At 42.2% G+C, this 21,111-nt stretch overlaps 1 protein-coding gene across 1 annotated transcript in view; it reads right to left on the bottom strand.

Moving 5' to 3' along the window:
* Nucleotides 1–4,781: 4,781 nt before the first annotated feature.
* The window catches only part of LOC117458672 (reticulon-4 receptor-like 1), an 89,123-nt gene continuing 72,793 nt past the window's right edge, over nt 4,782–21,111 (bottom strand). Inside the window, exons 2-3 of the mRNA XM_034099281.1 lie at nt 9,094–9,548; nt 4,782–8,294 (exon numbers count right to left, since the gene is read on the bottom strand). Coding sequence (XP_033955172.1) covers nt 7,395–8,294; nt 9,094–9,548 — 1,355 coding nt within the window. The 3' untranslated portion in view covers nt 4,782–7,394. The remainder of the gene's footprint in view (nt 8,295–9,093; nt 9,549–21,111) is intronic.

Genomic DNA, 21,111 nt, shown 5'->3' with positions numbered 1-21,111 from the left:
CGGGCTAAAGTGTTGATCTGTTGTGGTTGATATCTTTGTGTCTGTTTACTGCTGCAGTCTATTTCTGTTCATTATCTGCATCTGTATGTATTTTCTTTCTTGGTATGTCTTATTTCTTTTCATTGTTTTGGCTGGTGCTTTTTGATGCTTTCATACTGTATGGTTTCAGTTTAATGCACTTGTTTCCATGTGTTGATGGCCTGCTGCTTATCATTGTCTGAGCCATAAGTATGTTTGATATGTTCATGTGCTTGTGTCAGCTAGTGAATAATTACTGTGTGTGCAGGTGATGTGTTTTAACCTGCTTCTACAAATCAGGTTGACCGCTGGTTTTAGATCAGTCCATATCAGTGCACTAATTAGTATTTTCCCTGCATTGGTTGGAGTTACTCTGTAGGGGAATAACCACACGGCATCCATATATCTAAATAATATCTTGGCTCTGTATCTAATGTGGTTATCAAGGAAGTGTATCATCACTGTGTGATCTCTACTGAGCTGAGCGTGATGTGTGCTTGTGGAAAATATGAGATCACAGCAAAGATGTCAAATATCTACTCTTCATCTTCTATATTCACACCAATCAAGTCTGTGTGAATCTTCTGACTATATGTGTGCTGTGTTTGCGAAACCCATGTGTTTACGTCTGTACCTTTATGCGTTCAGAACCAGTTTAAAATGGAAAGTTCAATCAAATATATTGATGCATATTATGAATTATCTAGCTTGCCACAAAATTAACCTCAAAGTAAATAAACAAACACAAAACTTCTATTTGACATGACATGACTGATTCAGAGCAAATCCAGTTGGACCCTTAATGAGGAAGTTGAAAACATTTCAATTCATGCAGTAAATGCTTATATTATATTTACACTTTCTACTTTTTAGAGTTGCTGTATAGTTTTGCTGTTTAGCCAATCAAGGCTTTTAATTACCATTAAACGAATAACAAGACGAAAGAAAGAAAATCACCCTCAGCAAACAGGGGAAAATGAATAATCCCACAAAACTGAACGTAACTATCTCAAAACTGAAAGGAGAATTACTCACTGCTACAGTAAAAAAAAAAGCTGCAAATAATTAATCATATAGAAAGTTTTATGGTGTAGGAATTAAGTCATGACAGCATCTTTGACAGGTAGAGCACTGAAAGTCAGACGCTGTCTCCTCGAGGAATCCAGCACAGCACAGCACTGAGAAATAATAGATAGGATCCCATTAGTGCAGAAGCTCTGGGTAATGTTCCAGACTGTTTTTTCTCTTTCTGAGAAAAAGTAGGAAAAAATAAAGTATTTTCATATCCCTCAGGGACAGTTTTGAGTGGGAGGAGCTTAAAGTAACCGGCGTCAGACTGAAGAGCACTCAGACTGTGGTGATTCTTGGCGTGATGATGCTTTCCTGTTTGCACCTTGGTCTCAAAGTGAGCGGTCTACAGGGGTCAGTGGACATTGCTGCTTGACTTGTGTCTGACCTGATTTAGGATCTTGGTGCTTTTTAATGAAGGACAGTTGAGCCTTTTCTGTAGAGTTTCCCACGAAAAATACTGAAAACACCCTGGTGATGAGGCAGCAGAGAGTCGCATGAAGGTCGTCCCCCGCGGGCAGCCTGCGGGGGACGACCGGCAGAGCTGTGAGATAACGGCATATTCATGTGCAGCCAAAGGTGTTCAAGTCAAACATTTCCACACACAATTTACAACTATTGACCACCGATGACACATTTTAGCAGTTCTAGCGCTGTGGCTCGAGGGATTTCATGCCTGTTGGTTGTTCCACCACTTTGATCCACAGGGAAATATCCCAAAACTACTACATTTTATTAATATGACATTTTTGACAGGCATTCATGGTCCCCAGGAGATGAGTTTCAATGACTTTGGTGACCTCCCACTGAATTTTTCTATATTGCCAACATCAGGTCACCAACATTTGTTCTCAATAAGCTAAGTAGCATACTTTCGTTCACAGTATGACAAAAACAAAACACAATAAATTATATGTAATCCTGGTGGGAACCATCATGGTAACGAGTGTCATTTATGTGTCTCGATTGATTTGTTCGATCTGTTTTTTTTGACAAGGGAACAGTGCAGAAATGTAGTTAGCAACACAAATATTGTATCTGACACAGCCGAGGGGGCCGTGTTGCGGATGATGAAACATTCAATAAAGCTGCAGCAAGACTCTAAAACTGATGAAAACACACTGACACGTTTTGATTCAGCATTGCCGACACAACAGACGATAAAGCCGTGTACTTGAATGTCATTTCTATTACTTCCTTGTGTCAGATTAGCTGCTGAAAGGTTGAAAATGTCTTTCACTGTGGCTGACTGTTCAAGTGCGCATTAACTTTTGATACCCTTTTTAAGAAGATGAAGATGTATTGAATAATGGAACTTCACAGAATGGCAGGTGAAGGCTACAAATAGTAAAATGAGACGCAATTAAATGTAAAAGTGCGATTGATTGTGATGAGTTTTGATTTGAGCAGAAAGGCTGTTAGATGTTTCTTATCTAACAGGATTTAGGCCTGTGGGTTCATGGCTGTGAGTCCGCTTTCCTCCATTACAGCCCCACACTTTGACCTTCTTCCTAATTAGAATCAGATATCCGGCTGTAATGTGTGTAATGAAGCCAGTCTGAGTTATGGTACTGAAAAGACGGCTGCTGTTAAATGGTGCTTACAGAAAGGTACTGTGAGGCATGTGAGCTGGTGCATGATGGGACGCCATGCGCTTGGATGGCGTCGGTAACGAAAATCAAATCAAGTAGAGGGAACATTGGCTTCTGAGAGCGAGTGAGTACAGGACAAATGTTGTATGCATCAGTTTAGTGGAATCATCATACATTTGCAATTCATTGAAGGTGTTTCTCATTTCCCAGTTTCCCGCTTGTTTCACAAAGTCTCCCACTGTTCTTTCGAGCACTGTTTTTATTTATTTCTTTTCTCTCCCTGGCTCTCTTCTGCTCTTCTATTGCTGAGTCTCAACTCTTCGGGGATTCACACAGAGAAATCAATTTTGCTTGGCCTCTTTGCCTTTGGAAGGGATAGGCATATATAAATATTCACATGCGGCTATTTCAGATCCTCAGCTTAGGGACTGAACTAGTGGATGAGCTGTTCTTCTGTTTGATCATGGAGCCTGTATACATGTGTCTATGGATACATTCTCTCCTTCCTTACTACTTTGTTTTCTATCCTAAAATGCTTCTCACATTCCTCTTATCGTCCTTAAGAGCATATCTATTGATTTTATTTTATTTAGCTTCCTACCTCTTTCCCATCTAGACTTTCTTGCTTTCCATAATTTGTTCTTCCTTGTTTCTTCCCTCATACTTTCACCCATTCTCACTTATTATCATATCCTCTTTGTCTTTCTTCATAGCTTTCACTCTTCTACTATACTTTCTGCAATATTTGTTATTTTATCACTTTGCCCCTCTTCTTCCTTTCCTCCATCTTTACCTTTTATTTTTGTATCTTTATTGTTGCTTTCTATTTAAACGTTTTATTATTTCTTTCATCCTCCTTTTTAACAATATTAGTTTCGACCCTCTTTCCATTACTTGAAAACCTCACCGGCCATTCTTTATTGTTCTTACATACACATGATATATTTAGTAGTTCCTCCATAATTAATGTTCCTTTACCCATGTTGCTTCTATTTTAGAAACAGGTCCATATTTCATATTCTCCCTGAACTCTATGAAATGGACTCAGAACTCCGTTACAGCCTCTGCTCCTCATCACATGTAGAGTTTCTGCATGGGTGAACACACGCGTGATACAGGCTTAGTTTGGGACACATGTAGTTATTGACTGAACACAAGTCAGTGCTGATGCTGCAGCCACCCATATTATTCCTGTTTCCTCTCCCCTGGCTGCTGGTCTGTTTGGTGCTGATAACTACTTCATGGATATCTTCCGCAGATATCTCCACCCCTCTGCCTTTAAATCCTTGTGCTTTTCTCTCCCTCTCTCTCCCAATTGTCAGCTTTGTTTTACAAACGGAGCAGTGATACTGTCTCTCAGAGGCACACCTCCCATGCCCTGGCCGGCTGTCAGGCTGGATCTGCCGTGACAGCGGGCATCCTCGGTACACCGGTGGACACGCACATATAATACACAAACACACACAGACGTAGAACTATGCAGTGCCGCGGGCAAACTCAAAATGTGAGCAAAAGGTAGACGTGCCAGCGCTCCATTTGACCTCACCTTGACCTGACAGAAGACACCTCCCTCAAATCCTCACCCTGTGCTAATGCTGCTCGACAGGTGTGTGTATTTGTGAGGTTGTGCGTGTGCTTACACTGATGCATATTTTATGCGAGGCTGCTGAATGTATGAGTGAAACTAGGGCATGATGGTTAAATGTGGCTGTGTTTCTCTACCTGCAGTAGATGAATGTGCATACTTATTCCATTACCTTTTTTTTAACTTTCTAACCATTTCACACTTTATCTTTAATTTTATCAGCACCACGTCACTATTATTTATTTATATGTACAATTTTAGTACGTTTTTATATTGTCCTGTTCCTGTAAGCCAGTACAACGAAATTTCGTTGTAATAGTACACTCTGTGTCTTGTTGAAATGACAATAAAGTATGTCTATTTCTCTTTCCTTTTCATTGCCTTATCATTCAGCCTCAGGGCTCGTTTTGAAGGTGTGTCTATTAGACACATTCACGCACGCATGCGCACACAGATGTGCATATGCACTTCCAAAAGAAGGTGAACAAAAAACAGACCACATCAGCCATTTGAGGACACTTTCTGTTTAATGTTATTTATAAACAGCTTTTGAGTCTGGCATTGTTTGATAACCACATACAAAACATTTGGGTTGCACAAAGGAAGAAAGGAGAGGAAGAATAAGGAGGAGTGGGGGAAGGAGGGAGCAATGAGGGTGGAAGAAAAAAGCATATGGGAGAGAGGGAGGAGGAGAGGATGAGGAAGGGAGAAAAGAGAGGGGTGAACAGGAGAAAAGAAAAGAGGAGGCGCAGGAAAGGGACAGTGCAGCTTACCGTTTATCTTGAATGAGTCAGCGTAAAAGACAGAACTGAAAAACATATATGATAATAATCGTATTAAATAAAAAAAAGTGCCAGCCCCTGGCTCCCTGTTTATTTTTTTTATTGAAGTACCGAGACAAAACAGAGAATTTCTCTTTCTTTTTTCTTAATTTTGTTGTACTTTCTTTGTTTTTTTTTACAAAGAAAATCCTCACAGGAATAAACAGACACAATTTACATCACCTCTGGGTTCACAGCAGCACAAACAAGTTTACCAGAAGGGGGTCTCTAATCCTACATGTCAGGGGAATGACACCAGTGACAGGCCTCTGTCTGTTCCCAACATCTAGATAGATAGACATGAAAAGGCAGGGCTCAGCAGGAAACACACAAGCATGATGATGTGGCCCCTGCTCTCTGGTCCCCATCCAAACACTTTAAAGTTGCCCGCAAAACCACACTATTCATTTCTTGTGCTTTTTGTCAGCATGTCATGATTTTAGCTTGTTATAGCTAGGTCAATCGTTGCATACAGGCATCCTTCTTAAAATACAACATTTCAATGCTAAAGGAAATAAAGACTTTTAGCATTACTGGCTAGTTAAGTATACCCGGAGGCCCGTGTGTTTCTGTACAGGTTGACCTCATTGGAGTTGTGCCTTTGAGACTTTGGGTGAGTGACTCTGAAGTAGTTCTAGAGGTCTAAAGTCAAACCTGTGGTGCTCTGCTGTGGGATTTGAAAGCCCCGGACTGATAAGGGTTAGATGTGTGTGACAGGCAGGCCGTGAAGGTGACCGGGCTTTGTTAGGTTTGTTTGTGTGCTTGAACCGCTCCATGTCCCATAGTCCTCTCTGTCCTTGTTATTTCCTGAAGAAGAATCCCAAGACACAGAAAGTTCCCACTTTGCCGGACGTAGCAGCATAAATATCCAACTCTCCAATCAGGGTTTACAGATCCTCAAGTCCGTCTGTTTTGGAGCACCCTGAACACATCACAAGGACAAGACCAGGGAATGCAGTCGAGGGGAGTCCGTCCCTTTGCACTGTGGGAACTTCACAGATTATCAACTGCTTTTGTTTTCCAGTAAAAGCAGTTGTTTAGACCACTGCAGGAGATATTGTGTTGATCCTCAGTAACTCCTTCCTGATGGCTTTTTCTCTAGCAATCAAAACCCTCCTGTGTTCATTTGGATTGAATCATCACGGCTTCAAATATATATATTTTGTTTACCAATAATTCTCCACAGAATTACAGAGGAAAGTACATAATTTGTTGTGAGCCAGGCCCTGTCTTCAGATTGTCCTTGGCCTGCATGTGTTGACCCTTCAAGCTCGTTGAAGCATCATGTGTCATTGCCGTTAGGTCGAAGAGTGAACAAAGCCATCCTCTACCTCCATGGTTGGTCCTCGTTGGCCACTGGCTCTAATTAGGCACTCGTATCTAGTGTCGTTCTACTCGCATGGCTTTAGAATTGTCTTTTTTCTTAGTGGACACACTCGTACAAACAGTGACACAGACTCATTCACTCATTTACACTGACTTTGATGGCTTGGCTCTTATAATGAAATGTTGGTTCTGAATGGCTTTTCAGTTCATGGGTTGGATGAACAACAAATAGGACTAGATTGAAGAAATATCAGTTAAATAGACTGTTCACAGCTCCAGTGTTAGTTCAGACAAATAGGCAAGGATACATTTGTGCGTCAATATGTTTAAGGTTCACCTTCCTGTGAGACATGCAAATAAAACCCTTTTTATGAGACATTTCGTGAATGTATTTATGAATGCATCTAAGATGACACATTTGTAATGCCACTTGTGTCTGTAGCATTTAGTTTCTGGATCTGAAGGTGCTGTTGAGTGAGCAGTGTGACAGTTATTAATAACGGTCTTTGTCTCAGCATGAGTGAGAGACGGAGGGTGCATTTTGTGTCAAGAGGGCTAAACAGAGGCTGAGCTGTGAACTGTTCTGATCCTTATTGTGCGTTCTTCTCGCTGTTACTTGAATTAATCATTGTTACTTCAATCATTGTTGGCTTGTTATCTAATGCATCTGTACAGTTTTCATAAGTTTATGAATTCAGTAAAGCCATTAATGCCACAGAGACAAATGTAAAGTTTTCCTGATGTTTCTCTTGGTGACATCATCAAAGAAATGGGCTGAATTGCTTTCCCTGACTTCCATGTTTTGATTATGACTTGTAAAGATGGCTGCCTAAATACCACAGGGATACTTCGACAGTAGATTTGATTATGTTATGTACACACACAGTAATGCACCCATGCCTCAGTTAAAGAGCCAGGGCAGGGTGGTTCAGGGGAATGAATCACAACTCTGCATCACCAGCACAAAAGTGTCCATTTCCTGTCTCAGCGTAGGATGACGGGGATGAGTGACAGCAACAGAGCTGATGGTAAACAGAAAATGTAATCTGCAAAGTGTGACCCTGCTTTATTATTGGCTCTCATGACCCCACTTGGTGGGCCGATGGAAGTTCTGGGGATGCACTTGTTCTTCCTCCTTCCATTTCCAGACAGGTCATATTTACCGTCGTCTGGAGTATAGTCTTTCTCACCCGCCTCCCGTAGTACCTGCACCTCATTGAGCCCCCCTTTTGCCTTGCGGCCCCGGCGGGTACAGTTTCTGCGGCTTCCCTTAGGTGGGCGCGGCAGTGGGGAGGGGGTTGGTAAGCTGTACTGATCCCCATGGGGCAGGTACGGCCGCTGGTGGGGGTTGTGATGGTTTCTGTGGCGATTCAGGTGGTTCAAAGAGTCGCCGTTCTCCATATCTCTGCCCGGCCCACCCTGTGCGTGACCCTCGGTGGACAGGCAACTGGGCAGCTCCTCTTTCTTCAGTGTTTTCAGGTCCTTGTCCACCAGCTCTGGTGGTGAAACGCACATCAGAGAGGAGGTGGAGCCTCTGAACCTCCGCAGCCAATCCCAGAGTGACAGCGCCTTGCAGTCACACTCCCAGGGGTTGTCGTTGAGTCGAAGGTACTCCAGCTCCGGCAGGAGAGTCAGGCTGGATCCGGAGAGCTCGGTCAGAGAGTTGTTGAACAGGTAGAGGGTGGTGAGGTGCCGCAGGTCATGGAAAGCCTGGCGGTCGACCCACTGGATTCGGTTCTGGTGGAGAAGCAGGCGGTCTAAAACCCCCAGACCACGGAAAGTGTTCTGACGAAGGCTCCACAGTTTATTGCCATGCAGGAAGAGATGGCTGAGGTTCAGGAGGTCGATGAACAGATCGTCCTCCAGGAACTCCAGCTGGTTGTCCTGCAAGGATGTAGGGGAAGAATACAAGTTAAAAACAAAGGCTTAAAAGGGGTGCAGTGCACTGAACATCACTTTGATTATTTCATGTTTACATTAATTTGCTGTCTTGTGATGTGTTATTTAAAAAACGTTATGATCACTTTCACTCATTTCCGCAGTAGAATGCCCTTGTACAGTGTGCGCTGGAAACAGCTGGACTAGGCATAGGATTAAAAACCTTTTATTTTAATTGTATGCAGAACTAGTTGATGATCTGTATGTGTTTTATAGGCTTGTAGCTAAATAAAACTGTGTATGAGGGGTCAGGAAGGGTTCCTGTCAAGGATTCTGAGGAATTGGGCCAGTTGCCAATAATCACGGTTGATGATCCCATCACCACTATCTATGGTTTTCTGTAAATCTGACAAGTGGTAATACAGTAGATGATGTAGGGATGATGCCGTTTAAGCCGTAACCTTAACCCCACTGAGCGTCAGTGTCAATTTATATAACCATTAGCTATATGGATATGAGATCCTTAAGTATATAATGTATAATGCAAACTTTTATCCTCAACACCATGTAAAGAAAATCATTTCAAAATGTCTATTTTAATTTATGTATTGTTTTCCAACAGTGGTTGAGCTATCCTGTGGGGTTACTTTAGTACGAGGGCTGCGTTCTGTGTCCAATTAAAATAAAGGTAATCAGAAAAGGCATTAAGTGCTGAGCCAGGCTGATGGACGGATTAAACCATAATGCGCTTGCGGTGGCAGATGCAATGTACAGTAGAGATAAAATGAGGCTGTTATCCGTGTACCTGTAGGTAGAGATATTGGAGATTAGTGAGGCCTGCAAAGATCCCTGGAGGCAGCGTGATCAGGCCGCAGTGGTACAGGTGCAGGGCGTGGAGCCGGCCCAGGCCCTGGAAGGTGTCCGAGGCCACGGCCTGCAGGTGCCGGTTGTCCCCCAGGTCCACCTCCTCCAGGCGGTCGAAGCCGTGGAAGGTGGAGGGTTGTATGTAGGAGATGTTGTTGGAGTAAAGCCACAACATGGTGGTGGTGGGCGAGAAGTGGCCGCGGAGCAGCCGCTGGATCTTGTTGTTTTGCAGGAAGACTCGCTCGCTCTGGGCCGGGATGCCCTCAGGCACAGCATAGAAGTTGTGGGCCTGGCAGGAGACCGTGCTAGGTGAGGTGTAGCAGATGCAGTGACGAGGGCAAGGCAGAGAGAGATCCAGGCCACACAGCACCAACAGTAACTCCACCCCGCCATAACCTGAGAGAAGCAAAGAGATGAAGGGGAAGAGAGCATGAGAGAAGGACAAGCAGAGTTAATTGAATGCATACAGCAGAGCTCCTGTTATCAGACACATCTTAAATGAAACACTCATTGCTCTCAGTTTACAAGGACAACAATAGGGATGGTTCAGTGAAGACAAATTACAACGACGACACAAATCTCACACACACACACACACACACACACACACACACACACACACACACACACACACACATTCAGGTATGGTTTTATGACTCAATTTTTCTTACTGTTTACTCTGTACCTTAACCTTGCCTCAAACTCTCAACTCAAATAAAGACCACCATGATGTTTTACAAAAACCTTGGAAGTCCCGAATACCAAGCGTCCCCTTCAACACCACACACAGATTTGTAGAATCACTCAAAACAACAAAGGAGCAGAGTGTGTGTGTGGGTGCGGGAGTATGATTGTCACATTTGTATTCATGAGTTCCTTGGACCAATTTTGATGAACGCACACACGCACACACGCACACACGCACACCCCCATCGACAGCATCCCATCTACCGCTACACAGTGTTATATCCTTTGGTTATCCTCTAAAGGCGACAGAAAATCGATGTTTCTCCTGCTTACAAGTGAACACGCTGTAATACATTCCCACAATAAGGGGAAGTGAGAGAGGGAGGTGCAGGATGAGGCGGGAATCATCTGCAGCATGCCTGTGAAGTGGATATTACTTTTAGTTTTTTGATCCCTCTCGTCTCACTTGTATCTTTTATTAGATTGTTTTCCCCCCGCGTTGGATCACTCCAGTGTTTGATGTATTATATGGCCAGAGGGGTAAAAAAAACAAAAAAAGGGTAGAGGGTGGAGGCATGCTGATCCAGAGCAACTTCTAGACGGAGAGAGTGACGATTCAATATGAACATCATGTGCTGTGTACAGCCTCGTGTGGTTGTGTAAGTGGCAGGGACAGATGTGATGGACAGATGTCAGTTTGTGCAGGAAACCGTCGCTCCGCTGTGTAAAGAACAACATGTTCTGAAATGTCAGCAGAGGACGGAGCAGTATTACCGGTGTAGTCCACTTGTGTCTATATGGCTCTGTACATTTGTGCAGCCACGTACACACCGGTGCGTATGTGTTTGTCTCCTTGTGTGTGTGTGGCATTTATCTGGAACATATTATGAGAGCAGTGTCTGTTGTCAAGGCTGACCTTTTCATCAAAAACACAGCTGCCGTCGTGATTAACCATCTTCTGTCCTGTTGTACTAACAGCAAATCAATAGTGCACTCTTCGTAAATACTTTATGAATGGATGAATATTTAACATTTATAAATATGGATGGTTTAGCAGCAAGTACTTAATTATTTGTGGATTTTAGCATGTTTTTACTATTTAATCATGAATAATCATCATCACTTATCATTTTATGAAACACCTTTTTTTATGACGTGTGACTAAAACAATACATCATTTTCTTATCACTTATTCAAACCTTGATTGCAACCTTTAATTATATTAGACTTGGTAATCGGTAGATGTAAGGTGGATTTGTGTTTATCCGTTTGCCTTTTTAAATATCTATTAAAGTATGTGTTCCTTTTGTACAGCTATGGTTGCAGACTTTCTGTCCACCTTCTACACTTGCATACATTGATCAAATAATACACAAACCTACAATAAACAAAGTTAAAGATGAATTTAACTGAAAGCACTTTCGATTTGACTATTGCGATAATATCATGTTTGTTTATCTTTTGTGTGATATCTGATTCAGAAACACCTTATCTACTGTGTGGTTGGAGGAAGGTTGAATAATAAACATTAAACCCTGATACATTCACATTTATTATTGATGCTTATGCTGAAGGGCTCTTGTACATGTATTATTGTATATGCGCTCGTGTCTCACTCCCTCCTCTTTAACTGTTATCTGTTTCACACTGATTCTTCTCCCAGCTTTGATTGGTCTAATGGTTATACGCTGTAACATACTGTACAACATGTACTGTAATCAGTGCCTCGGGTAATCCAAATGATTTGTATCTCCATTTCTTTCCTGCCCCTTCTCTACTCCTCTGCTTTATCTGAGCCATCTTTGTTGCCCTTTTGCTTCATGCTCCTCTGCCTCCTTCCTCCACATCTCTATCTTCCTGTGCTGCTCAGCGCCGCCTAATGTATCCGTTAATTAGCTAAAAGGCTGCTGTTTGCTTCTCTGTATGTGAGTGTGTTGACATGTGTACAAATGTGCATTTCTGTATCTGTGACTTTGTGTTCTTTCTTGGTTCACTTTTTGGCTCTCGACTGAAGTCTATTTCTTAAAGTATCTTGTATTAACCTTTTGTCTCCATTTGTATTATATTGAGCTTTTAGATTTTATTGCATATATTTTACATAAAATATAAGCTTGACTTAGGGTTTCATAGATTAGACTTATGCATTTTCTTTGCTTAAGCCTCAACTGCTTTACAAAGTACAATTTAGATTTTCTCAGCTGTTAGTGTAAGTTTACATTTAGTAAACGCACCAAGGGGGTGTCCCCACTGGCCTCATTATCTTTTTGTACATTCAAATTGTCTTCAGTCTGGCTGACACATACATCTAATAGTGCTTCCAGCATTAGTTTGCATTTCCAATTGCTTTGCCGTTGCCTTTTGTTTACCCCTGCAGTCTCTCATCATTGCTTTTTATCTGACTTTCCTCTCCCTCCACATTGCCTCTTTGATTTTTTGCAATTATATCCTCTATTTTTTTGTTTTGCTTTCCATAGTGCATTATAGTGGGTACTCTGAATAGTTGTGCGTGTTTACATTTCCATCAAAAGGGTTGAAATGTAAACACGCACAACTATTCAGAGTATGCACAGATGTGGGTGTTTAGATGGCTGTAGAGATGGAAGTGATGACAGAATTGTACTGACTGCCATATGGATGACATGGGGGCAGCAAATCTCCCACCATCATCCAGTCACTCAAACATTGTATTCATCTATTGCCTGGTTAAAAGGAAATCATCTGGATTGACATGGAGGTCTGCTTTTGATAGCAAGGCGGAAAACGAGAAATTAGGTTTAAAGTTCATAGTGTGAATATTCTAAGTAGCAAAAAGGAAGTGTATATATTGTATTTCTCTCTACAACAGTTAGGAACCATCTCAGATTCTGTGCTGAAATCTGATTTCAGCCCTGCTGCACTGGCGCAGTCTGCAATACTTGAATAGACAACTAATTGCAGATCAGCAATTATCTTGAGGCGTTAAGCTGGCATTAAGCCAAGATGTAGAACTGTAGGTTACATAAAAATCACCCGCAGTTCTTCATAACGCATTTCCCCGAGTACTCCGGTAAATAGGGAACTGAATCACGAGGAGTTGCTATAAAAGTGATTTGTGCCTGCCGTGAATCTCTGGTGAAGGGGAGTAATGTTTCAAAGCTCATTTGATACCGAATACCTTCTTAAGATTGAAATATTTTACAGGATTTTGTCAGGCATGGCTCTCAGAACAAAGATTAAAAGAAGTATGTGGGCTGCAGCTGAATTGTCTAAGGTGTTAAATCATTTGCAAATGTGATTACTCAAACAAGGGAAGAGCGAAAAAGGCAGCGATCAAACAAAAAATAAATACTGTCTAAGCTCATATTTATATGAGATACCTGAACAATAACCCCAGACATTCACAGTAAACTCAGTCATGTGGCAGTTACATAATATCACTACATGTGATATTAAGATTCAAAGCTGTTAGCTGTTACATTTGGCTGTTACAAGTGAAAAGTCTGCTGGGAATCGGTGCTAATGTTAGAACGCTGGGTTAAAGCTTTGACTTTTTGAGCAAAATACAAATTTAATAGCAATATTGGTCCTCCCAAATGTTATCCTATATGAAAAACACATCAGCAGAATACTTTTAGTTTATAATACCTTATACAAAAGCGTGAAAAATATTTCCTGTATGGACACTGTAGGGGTGTCACCTAAATGTATCCAACACACTTCATGGCATGTTACGTAATATTTACATTAGAAAGTGATACTGTCTTTTACGCCACACAGACGAAGGTGGTTCGCTGATCGTATTCCAGCTTGATTGGATCATAATTATTCTGCTGTCGATGTCCTTTTGTCCTCCGGGGCTGGTATACAAACGCAGCTTCTACTTTATACCAGTAATTGTCCATTTCAGCAGGTGATGCCTTTTTAATCACAACTCTCCCTCTCATTTTCTCCTTCTCTCTCTGCCTCTGCATTTGTTCCCTGCTGGTTGTTTGTCTGAATTCTAATCTTAGCCTCTTGGTTAGATATTTGTCGAAAGCTTCATCAAGCAGAGCCAGGGTTCAATTACAATAGCCATCTCCCTCCTCTGTCTTCCTCGTATCACTCCACACCAGTCGTAAAGTGAACACAAACGCACACATACACGGAGAAAATAAAAATAAACCCCACTTAAGCACACACACATTCTGCTTGTCATGCCATCATCACCAAATTGCCTCAACTGCAACTTGGCATCTGGGGGAGACACCTGCCACTCATTCTGGCAATCACAGGGAGAAGGTAACGGAGCAGGGAATGTGAGAGGGGGAGGGAAAAGGAGAGGAGGGGATCCAGAGAGGAGAGGAAGGGGCAATATCTTACTTAAAGGGAATGAGGAGCTCCTAAAACATGAAAGCCAAGACTAGGCAAGAGAGGCACAGCATGGCGTTGTGGGAGGAAGTGAGCGCAGCGAGTGAGACTGAGCTAAAAGAGGAAGATGGGGGTGACGCGGATCTACTGCGAAGCGTAGACCATTATATAGTTAGCTGTGGAAATGTCTGTCTGCACAGAACACAACTGTGACTTCTAACAAATCGCTAACTAATTCTATGACCTTCTGTGACGCGAGTCAGATAAACAATCGCAAGCTGATTGACACAAATGAATACTCAACTTGCAGAAAAACTCAGTGACACTGAAACACTCTCTTTTGCACCTAGGTGCGCACACACATGCACGCAGGCCGCAGGCGCACACACCCACATACAGAGACAGATAATCACAACAAATTAAACAGCAGTGGAAGGATTCAACCTCAAAAAAGCTGGTGGAAAACTGAGTAAGAAAGGAGAAAACACAAAAGTGGAATTTTACAAAAATGAGGAGGAAAAGAGAAGGGGTTTGGGAGGGACGACGGCTAGCTCAGACACCCCATATAGATGCGGCTGCTCTCTTGTTGGTGGTTGATTTAGCTTAGCATAATCCCAAAGATCATTTAGCGCTGCTCATTGAAATGGTGATAAATCTCTGGCTGAGTTAATGAGAGATTTAAACGGCGTCATTGCCTCAAAGACACAGCTGAAATATCTGTGCACTACATAATCCTTCCCTCTCATGTAATATAGTACATAACCATTACATCCATCTTCATATTGCAGACAAATCAGGTCAATATGGCCGGCTCCGCACCATTGATCCTCTGTGGCCTAGGAATGACTATTTTGTAGCCTTGTAAGTTTCTTTTATTTAAAGCCCTACTTTTACGACCCAAAAACTAGAACAATTCAAATCAAGCTGACGGAAAACTCCCAGGCCGAGTACGGGTAACATCTTTAAAGATGCAATCAAGACAGAATACGAAAGCCCCAATAAGAATATATTCATCCCAATTCATTAATAGTCTTTTAAATGTAATCTTGTCATTAGTGCACATGCACCTTTAGTCTTTTTTATTTTGTATAATAATAGGAAACTGCAGACCTCAGTATCCCCACCATCAAGGCTGACATCATGGTGTCAGCCTTTAAGCAGCAGTGAAGCAAAGTGCTAAAAGTTGAAAGAAAAGTCGATGTTCATTATCACGAAGCACCCTAAGTGGTCCCAGTGCACCCAGATCTGAGCGGACTTGCTTAAAAAGCTGTTTTAAAAGGTATCTAGGAATCGCACAATTAGCACCAGCCCTGTTTAGTCTATTCTTGCCGTCTGGTCTTGTTCTCTTTTGCAGTCCAGCTTTCCGACATCTGTTCAGCACTCAACATACTGGCCCAGTAAAAATAAATGTTAAGGGCGGAGGCAGATGCACACACTGTTGAGCGACCGAGAGAGAAAATGCAAAAATAACCTCTACCCTCTTTGCATGCAGTAATTGGGTCATTTGAAAGGCTAAGCTTATCTCAACACTAATCAAGCTCTAATTATACTCGGAGAAACTTTGCCCACCCCTCCCTCCCATATACACACACTCTGCACATGAATAATCAGATGATGCAGGTCACAGCTTTCCCTATTTAACTCCTGCCTATTAGCGGAGGAAAGATGTGAGCGAGAGTACAGTTGTGCTGCACTCTGTTTCGTCCTGCTTCACTGAAACCACGCTGACAAACACAGGCCGACAGGGTGACATGTGTCAATGGGAAACAGGGCCGATGTTCTGACTTCAAGGAGGAGGTGCTCCTCCTCAGACATGAAACCCTAATGCACTCAGGCACACCAGGACACAGGAAGCTGAGACCCACACAATCCTTGCTTGGCACAGAAACAGAATGTACACATTATTTTGATCATGAAATAACTCAAAAACTGTTTATTACGAAAATGAAGAGGAAAATATTTGATCTAAGAATACGAGAACTGCATTTAACTGCTTATTTCGGAAATACTAAGAGGTTGATGATTAAATGCTAATTTGTGCCACTTTTCTCTCACTTTGTATTCCTTGGCATATTATCTGAGTCTTGAGCTACTCATTAAAAGTGAACCTTGTTTTTTGTAAAATAAATAATGTGATTAGAGTCCTCATAAAACAATAAACACTACTTACCCAATACTTTGGGTGCGTGGTAACATAACAATCTATAACATCTGAAAGTTGTTTCTTTGACGTCACCTGTAGGTTTCTGAGAAGTCATTGTGAAGCTCAAAGTGTGGAGCCTCGGCCACGTTAGCAGTAACACCGTTACATCGACCCAAGACAGCACCCACCTGTGACTCAAAGGGGCTATACCCCTGAGAGTGCTTCACTTTAACTGCTAATGTAATTGAAATGAGCTATAAAATGTTTTGTTCATTCGTAAAGTTGGGCATTTTAACATAGGGGTCTCTGGAGATTGATCCTATTTGCTGCCACATAATGACCTGCATTTCCACAAAGGCTTCAGTGCTGCTTGGTAGGGGAACACAGTCTGTGTGTAAGTATTTCGTGGATAACAATGAGCACACTGAAAATGATGAAAAAGTACACTATTCAAAACCATAACACACAAGTTTTCAAGCATAAATGCAGATGCAACGTGACACACACACACACACACACACACACACACACACACACACACACACACACACACACACACACACACACACACACACACACACACACACACACACACACACACACACACACACACACACACACACACACACACACACACACACACACACACACACACACACACACACACACACACACACACACACACACACACACACACACACACACACACACACACACACACACACACACACACACACACACACACACACAGAGGTGCACCCCCATTGGAGCTAATTCACAGGGATGTTACAGCTGACTGACCCTGATCTGGAAGGAGGCATCTGTGTCTGCCGAGATGGTGTGTATGAGTGTCAGTTTTAACATCTGTGGAGTGTGTGAATGAGCGTGCACTCACTCTCTCCACAGCAGATGTAGTCGAGGTGCTGGTTGCCCTCCTGTGGCTTGCGATGACTGGATCTGGAACGTTTTCTTGGCAGAAGCCCTCAGTGGAGAGCGAGGAGAAATGAGCCTGTCCAACCGGCCAATGAGAAGTGCAGCATGGGGTCCGAGTGGGCTCTTCTCTTAATAGCTGTTGGGCCAATTTCCCCAGCATGAGGAAAATGTATGTTCCTGTTATTGTGACTACATCCTTCCCTGCTCTCTCCTCTACACTGCAGGTATGAATCACCCTTTGTCACCCTCCCCCGCTCTCCTCCCTGTTGTTCGTTTAGTGATCTGTCTCGATTACAAACACTGCTAAAAGTACATCAGGACTTATTATTGCATGAATCTTTCACGGCGATGACTGTCTGCGCTCCCGCACCTTGTTTGCACACTATTTGTTTTTCAGGCTCTCGGAGCGAGACATTTCCGTCATGCTCTCGGGTTACACTTGTAAATGAAACGCAGAGTGATTTAAGAAAAGAGAGCAGGAAGGAGGCAGAAGGCGAACAAGACGAAGTGTTACAAATCCAAATCTCCAGAATGACACGTGAAGTGAGCGATCTCAGCACAGTGACATGTCCAAGAGATCATCCGTCAACGGGCTGTTTTGTTGGATCACACGCTGTTGCAGCACACTTGCCTTCGACTGGGCCTTTTACAGGCAGGCATGGGCCATCTTTCAGTCTGATTGGCCAAAGCAAGCGGGGGAGATGGGCTTCAAGTCCCTCATTAAACAGGCTCCCCATAGAGAATAATTTGAAGGACTATAGAACTGTCAGAGCTTGATGCGATCAGTTTCGTTCCAAAATGAGTTATCCAGCAGCTGACAGATGTGAAACCTCCAGCAACAAAAAGATGAATGACTTGAAGTCACGACTGCATATACAGTGTATTGTGCTGGAATGAAATTGCCTGATCAACCCTGTCTATCTAAATCCAGAGTGTCACACTGAAATGTTTCTAATGGCTTACAGCTGACTGCAGTTTTAAGCGTTCTCACCATTAGCACGATATTAGTGGAGCAAAGTGCTACACTTTCCCTGTCCGGCTCGCTTTTTACTTTTTGACGTTTTTCACACTGTGGCGCTGGAGGAAAATACACTCGGGTGGAATGACAATGAAATAGTGGAGGGATGACATCCGTCAGGAAATATGAGAAGGGCAGCGAAAGGGAGAGGAGGGATGTATGACAGGCGAACAGGCGGCGTCACAGCTCTGCTCCATCAGCTAAAGAGGGATGAATGAAGCGAGAAGAGCATGTCGGTTAAACTTCCTCAATCAGTCATCGGAGCGGTCTAATCTGAAGGTTGCTGGTTAAACTCTCGCACCTGTCATAGTGTTTGGCTCCTGTGAAGGTTAGAATCATCTGGAAATATTTCGTCCGGCTCTTCTTCTGTTATCTAATTTGATGCACTGTATTTCCTCTGTGGCTCCTGCGCTGTTTATTTCCTAACTACCTTTTTGGTTTTGATCATGAACCTGTTTGCTCTCCAATTTTCGAGGGCTTGTTTTTCTATTTGTATAATATAAACTCCCCGGGATGATGATAGGTACACGTCCTGCATCTCTTGACACATTAAAATAATAAAGGATGCAGTAAACTCACCATTGATTTGTGTAGCGGATGCACCCTATTTACTCCCTGATAATAGGAGGCTCCAGATTCTATTCAGAGGCGTGTGTTTGTACATTTATTAACACCCGACAACTTGACTGCTTGTTTATTTTTCTGCAGCTACCGCCAACAGCTGATCTTATCAGATTGCGTCCTACCTCTTTTAAAATGACCTCATTTGAAAACTGTCTTAGTTAGCCATGCCGGAGAGGTTTTTGACATTAGTTAAATGTTTTGAAAATACACTTCATGTTTTACATTTTCAGATACTTCTTCAACAAATGAATTATATTAGATCCAACCTCAACATAATCTTAATTTCACTAAAATACTCACCTGTGGGTCTCAAGGACTCACTACATTGAGAACCTATTAGCATCACTGCACTCCTCTGAATATATCTCTCTCACCTGTATGATTTAAGAGTGGCTTTGAAAAGTTTGCAGCTTCAATGGCAGCTTTTCAGCTTGCCTTCACAGCAGGTACATTGGATTCCAGTGACGACTCAGTCCCAGCATAATCATTTCTCAACACATTCACAGAAGCCTCTGAAACCACTCCTGCAATACAACCGTCTTCTCTTCTCTTGAGCTTCATGCTCTCTGTCCTCACTTTGACATTACATCTCTGCCTGTGTTTTATTGGTGATCTGAGAGGATAGAAGACGGATACAACAAAGTCAAAAGACGGCTCACTGGCATTCTGTTTTTGTAAATCTGATATTTCTAAAAATAAACCAACTTCAGATTCACTCTATAAATACCTTCTGTGGTGCAGTGCAAGAGGGAATAAGAGAAGAACAGCAGTAGTGCTGTATACATTAGACACTGTTTCTGTAGTATAAATATTGCTTTGCATAAAAAGCTTTCAGAGCAAGGTTCTTCATTTAATTCTCTCTAAAATGTACAGTGTAATGCTAAAACCACTCTCTACATCTTAAACAGTGCAGGCCAAATACAATGGAGTGGTACGAATGTGTTGAGCCTAAAATGGCCAAATAGAGAAGTTTGTGACTTGAACTACAATTTAAAAAAATCTTTATATTTAAGAAAATGTTTTATTCTCTGTGTCCACACCACATGCAATCCATTCTAAATGTAGGTATGACTATGACACAAGGGTCAGGATTTGTAATGTTGAGCGCGTGCCTTTTTGATATTCCGTTCCTCATTTAGTTTGAACAAGATTAAAGTGGAAAGCTGTTTTTTTGCTTTGTTGAAACATCAAAATGGCTGCAACCCAGAAATAATATGGCATGGCATCAGTTTTGATGATTCAGGCTATGTTAAAGATGCATTCAGCCACTATAATTCACTAACTCCATTCCTGTATTTGTCATGTTCCTTGACCTCCACTTGCTGTTTACTTGGTCCTTTTTATTTTGTGCTTTAGTGTCTTTTCATCCTAATTTCCTCTGGTTTCCTGCTTCCCTCAGTTTGTTGTACTTGTTCTGTTGATTGCAGTACCTTTCAGTTCATTGCCACTATTTGTTTTTTTGGGAGTTTAAATGAGAACAGCTCACATTGAGGTCTGTGGATTATCTAGTCTAACTGGGACACGTTTCTTTTGGTAACACACGTCACTGTTGAGGTTTTCAGATGTCGATTCTCGGTGCTTTGAACATCACAATGTGAAATTTGATTCACCTCTAGTTTCCGGTGGGGACAGTTTCCAGAGTTGGATATATGTAAGCATTGGCATTTCAATCTAAAAACTGCATCGTGACACACCCACAAGGGGACAAATGAGAAAATATTTGGTTTAAACTCAAAAATAATTCCTTGAACTTTTTCTTTATTTTTGGCTTCTTTTTATTCCACGACTAATCTTTTTTCACATGCTCAAGGACAAGCATTATTCGTCAAAATACATCTTGGCAATTCGTGATTTGGAATTGAAACATTTTATTCCAGGCAGAGTGACTCCGCTCTCTCCCCTCACCCGAGGCGAATAAAGACCCACAGTGCAGTGTGTCCCTGACATTTTCCAGCATGGGGGCCACAGCACTCGTCACAATTCCATTAATGTTTAGATGTTCTTCCTCAAGGCCACACAAACACACCTACAACCACGCACACGTTTGAGGACCCATTGGAAAAACACAGAAAACTGAAAATCATTCATTCACAGGCACACTCTTCACTAACACTTGCCGTAACGTGCAAACACACACTTCTTTATACTGTATCTAAATGCCATAAAGCATGCGTGAACACACACACTTTTGCTTCCACAAAGGTGTACTCCTTGGACGGTTTCACAAA

This window comes from Pseudochaenichthys georgianus, chromosome 14 (genome assembly GCF_902827115.2).
Source record: "Pseudochaenichthys georgianus chromosome 14, fPseGeo1.2, whole genome shotgun sequence".
In the NCBI taxonomy this organism is placed as follows: domain Eukaryota; kingdom Metazoa; phylum Chordata; class Actinopteri; order Perciformes; family Channichthyidae; genus Pseudochaenichthys; species Pseudochaenichthys georgianus.
This window is presented reverse-complemented; position numbering and strand designations above follow the sequence as displayed.